General features: G+C 38.7%; 1 protein-coding gene across 18 annotated transcripts in view; it reads right to left on the bottom strand.

Annotated features, from left to right (window-relative positions):
• Window positions 1-5544, bottom strand: part of unc80 (unc-80 homolog (C. elegans)) — a 100556-nt gene that overhangs the window by 30101 nt on the left and 64911 nt on the right. For 15 of the 18 annotated variants that reach the window (XM_014016087.1, XM_014016081.1, XM_014016076.1 and 12 more), the window contains 8 exons: window positions 5233-5364; window positions 4108-4294; window positions 3879-4010; window positions 2228-2371; window positions 1978-2078; window positions 1760-1846; window positions 1498-1681; window positions 1288-1382 (listed from right to left, as the gene is read on the bottom strand). In XM_014016087.1, the coding sequence (XP_013871541.1) occupies window positions 1288-1382; window positions 1498-1681; window positions 1760-1846; window positions 1978-2078; window positions 2228-2371; window positions 3879-4010; window positions 4108-4294; window positions 5233-5364 (1062 nt within the window). The remainder of the gene's footprint in view (window positions 1-1287; window positions 1383-1497; window positions 1682-1759; window positions 1847-1977; window positions 2079-2227; window positions 2372-3878; window positions 4011-4107; window positions 4295-5232; window positions 5365-5544) is intronic. The other 3 variants (XM_014016077.1, XM_014016091.1, XM_014016094.1) reach the window with 1 other exon arrangement.

The following is a 5544-nucleotide window of genomic DNA, read 5'->3' as shown; positions in this document are numbered from 1 at the left end:
GTGTGTGTGTGTGTGTGTGTGTGTGTGTGTGTGTGTGTGTGTGTGTGTGTGTCTATTTTTACAACCTAAATATACAATAGCACTAATTTAAAATCCACAACATTTGATTTTTGCTTCATCTATCAAAGTACAAAATAGAATTTATGGTTGTTGTTTTAATATGTAGAAATACCAAAAATGACAGAAGTTTCCATCAAAGAAGAGTTTATAGTTGCTGGAAGACTGTTTAAGCTATGGCTGCACTCAAAACCTTATTCTGCATAACTTGGACTATTAAAGTAATTTTGTTCATGGTAAGATCATCAATTCTCAATGAGATGCATCAGTGGTGGGCAGCACTAATCTAAATATTAGTTGCACTAACCCTAAAGCACTAACTCAAATATTTAAGTCCTCTAATTCTAAAGCACTAAAGTGTAGAAAAATTTAGCATAAGCTAATTCTAAAGCACTAAAATTATCCAGTCAACCCATGAAAATTCTTCAGAGTCAACATGAGACAATATTTACAGTGTGCAGAATATTGTCACGTAGTGCCCTTGGTGGGCCAAATGGGAGTCACTCGCAGGCCACATTTGGTYCCTGGGCCTTGAGTTTGRCACGTGACCTTGTAGATAAGTGACACACATATGAACAAAACATTTGACAGCTTTCACCCTCAACTGTGAACATTAATGTTGATCAATAACATTTAAAGACCYCAGTTAGTGCTTCTAAATTTAGCCTTTAAATTTAGCAAGTGCTAATCCACCAATGAATTTAAAAAATAATGAAAGACCTAAAGCACTAATCAGGAAATTAGTTCCCCTAATAGTGCTCTTGTGCTTTAGGGGAACTGTGCCCACCACTGAGATGCATCAACTCCCTCTAAATAAGACAAACATATCTATTGTGAGAAGTAAAAATGTAATGCTCTGTAAGTTAAGCCCATGATTTCCAGTTCTGCAGAAGATCCCAAATATTGCACTAACAAATAAAGCTTTGCTTTAAAATGAAAAACAAAACACAGCCATTTCTTTGTTTTGCAATTGTCGTTTTTCTTGTTTAATTTTAAAATAAAAAACTAAGAAAACACCCGATTATTCATTTTTTTTCTTGTTATATTTTAAAACTGCAAACAAAGGACGAACCATACACAGACTGGACAGCAATAAACAATTTTATTTTAATAATCCAAAATGGATAATGAAAAAATGTATGATTCTTTGGTCAAATTTAGTTATCAGTTAGATGGAAACTTAACTTTAAGCCTAATTTAACTTATAAATACTAAGTGGCAGATCTTTACCTTTAGCAGAGCATCAAACTGCGTGTCTTCATGAACTGGCAGCTGTGTTGGGATATCACATTCGTTCTGACCATGCACCACCAGTGTTTTGGTACCTGAAGCAACAACAACACAAAACATGTCATCAAAATCTTCGTTAATATTACTAACATTACGTGGACTTAGCTGGGCCACACGGTGCTTTGTGACATCAAATATCATCAGGTGGACCTGGCATGGATGCAGTCACCAGCAGTTTGACCTCACACTGCTCTTTCTTCATCGTCTGCTTCAGGTCTTTAAAAAAGAGCCCCTCCACGTAACCGACCACCTCCCACAGGAAGGTTAACGTGGCCGAAATAGCATCCATACCCCACTCGCAAGGAGTGCGCACGAAGTACATGATGAGCCCCACCTAGAAAAGAGATATTTTCTTGAGAAAGAATTTTGAAATAAACTTTTAAAGGTATCCAATGTTTTTCTGATGTCTCACCAGGTAGTTAAAGAGGATGTGAGAGGTCTGAGCCGGCAGATCTCCGATGTTGAGCAGCAGCTTCCTCAGCATGTAGATCAGTTCATCCTTGAGTTACAAAACAAATACAACAAATCATTTAATATTTCAAAGTGAGGCTGTAATATGTTAAACTTTCATTCCACCTTCAGTAATAAAAAAATGAATGCATCGAAAAGATTTTTGTGATGTTCGCCCACCTGTCTGTTGCTGACAGTGAGTTTTTCCAGGAAGTGGCGGAGAACCAGAGCTGGATCTTCAATCAGGCAGTTCCACAGGATTTGTTGAGCCACGGCGCTCACTGAAGAACCATCAGAGACAATGTTTACCCCAAAAACTATAAAGTTACCTAGATGCACTTTTTATTGTAAAGGCCTGAATGAGTTCAGACCAAAAAAAAAAAAAAAAAAATGAAATTCATCTTAAAGTCAAATTGTTCGTTGGACCAACCAGCTACGCCGTCTTCTCGGACTTCTCCATCTTCCATGAGGTGCACTATGGGCAGGACTGCAGCACAGATGCATGCTGGGAAGACAGCTTGAGGTGGTTGTAGCAGGTGGTGAGTAGGAGTGTGTTCTGTTGTGTTTTCTTCATCTGTGAATTGTAATATAGAAAGTTAAAGAAAAGTGGACGATATGTCGATTATATCTGACAAATTGCGAAGTCTTCCCTCGTAAAATGAGATGAGTATTAAAGATGACTGTATTGCAAATTAAACATAAAGTGTACATTTTAATGGCTAGTTTTGAGCATATTCATGTGATTCACTAGTAGTTCAGCATTTCACAGGCTCCTCTAATGCATCACAACTACTGTATTTATGAATGTGTAATGCAATGTGCATTACCCCCTGGTGAGCTTAGAAACCATAAAAAAAAACTAATTCTCATGTTTAATGCTACACTTAATTTCATACAGATGCAGAATTTTCCTGCACTTGCAGTGTACCCTCTGGTGAGGAAACACATTTTTTGGGGACACACACCTGTCTCTCTCCCCCACCCCCACTCGCCATCGCAGGTGGGGGAGTGGTGAAAGTGGTGTCAGATATGGTTCTGAAAAAAGCATTTTAAAATGTCTCCAAAATATGTCTGTCACTTTGATGCTGAATAAATCCCGACAAAATAAAATTTGATTAAAAAAAACAACATAATCTTTGTTTGAATAAAGCTCATTATATACTGAGACAAATTAAACTTCAATTAATGCAGAATTTAAGTTGGTTTGCAGTTTGAGATTTTCATATTAATATAGTAGTGTTATACAACAGCATTAGCCAATTTATGTTAATTTAACCAATTTATATAGTTAGTCTACATTATTACAATTAAAATTATAATTATAATTCAAATAGAATAACCTATTGTCAATAGAATTATGCAGTGTGATTTATTTTCAATTCAAAATATCTTCAAACTAATGAAATATAAAGTTATTAGTGAATAAAATCTGTCTGGATAACAGCAGACTGACTGTACGTAAAATATAAAATTGAAAGAAGTCATCGCACTGAAAGAAAATGTAGTTATTCATGTTTGTTTACAGGCTGTGTGCTTAACCATCCAGAGAATGKACAAATGCATGGAAAAGGTTATTAAAGAGGAACCATACAAAACCAAGAGCGCTCTTGCTGAAGTCTGGTTTAATCGAGTCCCCAAGAGAGCCTCAGCCCGAMAATGAGGAAGTACATTTAGTTTTAACAAAAGCTCTGAGGCATGGCTCCGCCTATTTTGATTATGTCGTCAGCAAGTGGGAGTCCCTATACTTGGAAGCCACGCCCCCAGACATTATAACYTTTAACTAATGAAGATTTAAAAGGTCAGTTATGTGTTGGATTTGTTTTCAGGCATGTAACTATTTAATATAAATTCATCAAGTTAAGCAAAACAGTCACATTTAACAATCTTTAGAGTTCTATCATAAAACTATACCATGTGTATGTAATTTAAATCAGTTATATAATCTAAACCCCGATAATTTCTTCAACTCCATCATCCAAAAGTTTAGAAGTTGTGAAAACAACAATTTATCTGATAATGTTAGAAATGAAGACAGACATCTCTGACAAACATGCACTTGATGGTTTAAAAAGCTTTTATACCCTCTGCACTGGCCATTGAGCGGACAGACCACACCGAGCCACGGCGGAAAGAGTAGTTCCTGTGGGAGTTACTGGAGGCGCAGGAAGGGCTGACRGACAGACGGCGAGTTGCCAGGTTCAACACTTCGTCTGCTGGTGAGATCAACGTCAAAAAACAACCGGCTGTCAGGGCGGACTATATATCGGTAGAAATTTGCCATGTTTGTAATCCCGTACTCGCGGCCCCCACCTTCCTCCTCCTGCTCAGGCGGAGGGCTGCACGTGGGCTCATAGCAGGCCTCCTGAGCCACGGGGATGGCCGTGATGATGCTCGCCTCGCGGCCCAGGCGGCGCTTCTCCTCCTCCTGCTGCAGGTTCTTGAGGATGTGCTCGGCTCGCTGGTGGGAGCGCGACACCGCCCGCGCAGAAAAGGATTTCTAAACAGGAAATATAGACGGAGAGAGTCCAGAAGCAGTATCAAATCCTTCGGGTATGTGCGTCGACAGCCACGCTAGGCTACGTCCAAGGAGCGATTTGTGATTTCAAACGACTGAACAACACGTTAATACAGTAACTCTCATCCAGCGCTTTGGTCTCATGCTCGAATATCCTCCTGGAGAAGACTAATCAGGTATTAAATAAGATCAGTCATGACACAAATACATGTTTTCAGACTGGAATTTGGAGAATTTACTGTATCTTGTGTACAGTAAATGCCTCACAGCACTCACACAAGCGCTCGTACACATTTAAAAACACTGCCGGCTCAACGCATGGGAATGAGAAAAAAAAAAGGAAAAAAAAAAAAGAAAAACATTCACAGCAAAGTCATTCTTCGTCTAATGACCATGCAATCAACAGCACAACACGCACAGTATGTCTGTATGCTCGATGCATGCTGTTATTAACCTAAGTTTTCTTTTTTTTTCCTTTTAGCAGTCAAAAGCAAATGGTGGATTTGAATACATCTCTGATTCAAGATGCAGCATCCATGAAACTGCCAGAGATATGAAGACGATTTTCCCTTCCTGTTGTCACTGAGCGGAGTTAACAAGATGCATCAGCACAAACATCCGGACAGAAATACCAACTTACTATGGTATGGACTGACTGAATTAATGTGGGGTACTAAAAACAAAGACAGTCGATAGATAAAATTATAGGACATGTGCTCGCAGGTTGTAATCGAACTAGAAAACATCAACAGTCATGATTTGTAACAAAAACAAAAAAACAAAACAAAACAAAAACAAAAAAGGTAAGAATGTGAAAGGAGATTTCCTTTAAAAGTAAATGTCTTACAGCTGTTGCAAGTGTTTATCTTACTAAATTTACTTTATTATGACAACCATTTTGACCAAGGGCTCACACTTACGGACTGGTCTTCGTTGATGGGGTCCTGGACGCTGCCGGTGGTCTGCGGCACCCATGGGGGGTCGAATATGGGGACRCAGGGCATGCCCAGTATCGGAGACGGCAGAGTGAAGTTGATGCTGGGTGGAGGGATCTGAGGCGAGAGAAATCAATCCCAGAAAYGCTGGTTAGTTTGAACAATACGGAACATAACGCATGTACACATACAAGGCCTTGCTTTAATTAATTAAGTAAGTAAATAAAGTTTATTTACAGCAGGTAAAATAAGTATTGAACATGTCACCATTTTTCTCAGTAAATATATTACTAGAGG

The sequence above is a fragment of the Austrofundulus limnaeus genome, unplaced genomic scaffold (genome assembly GCF_001266775.1).
Source record: "Austrofundulus limnaeus strain Quisiro unplaced genomic scaffold, Austrofundulus_limnaeus-1.0 Scaffold138, whole genome shotgun sequence".
NCBI lineage: Eukaryota > Metazoa > Chordata > Actinopteri > Cyprinodontiformes > Rivulidae > Austrofundulus > Austrofundulus limnaeus.
The sequence above is the reverse complement of the archived record's forward strand: the minus strand, read 5'-3'. Positions and strand labels throughout refer to the sequence as shown.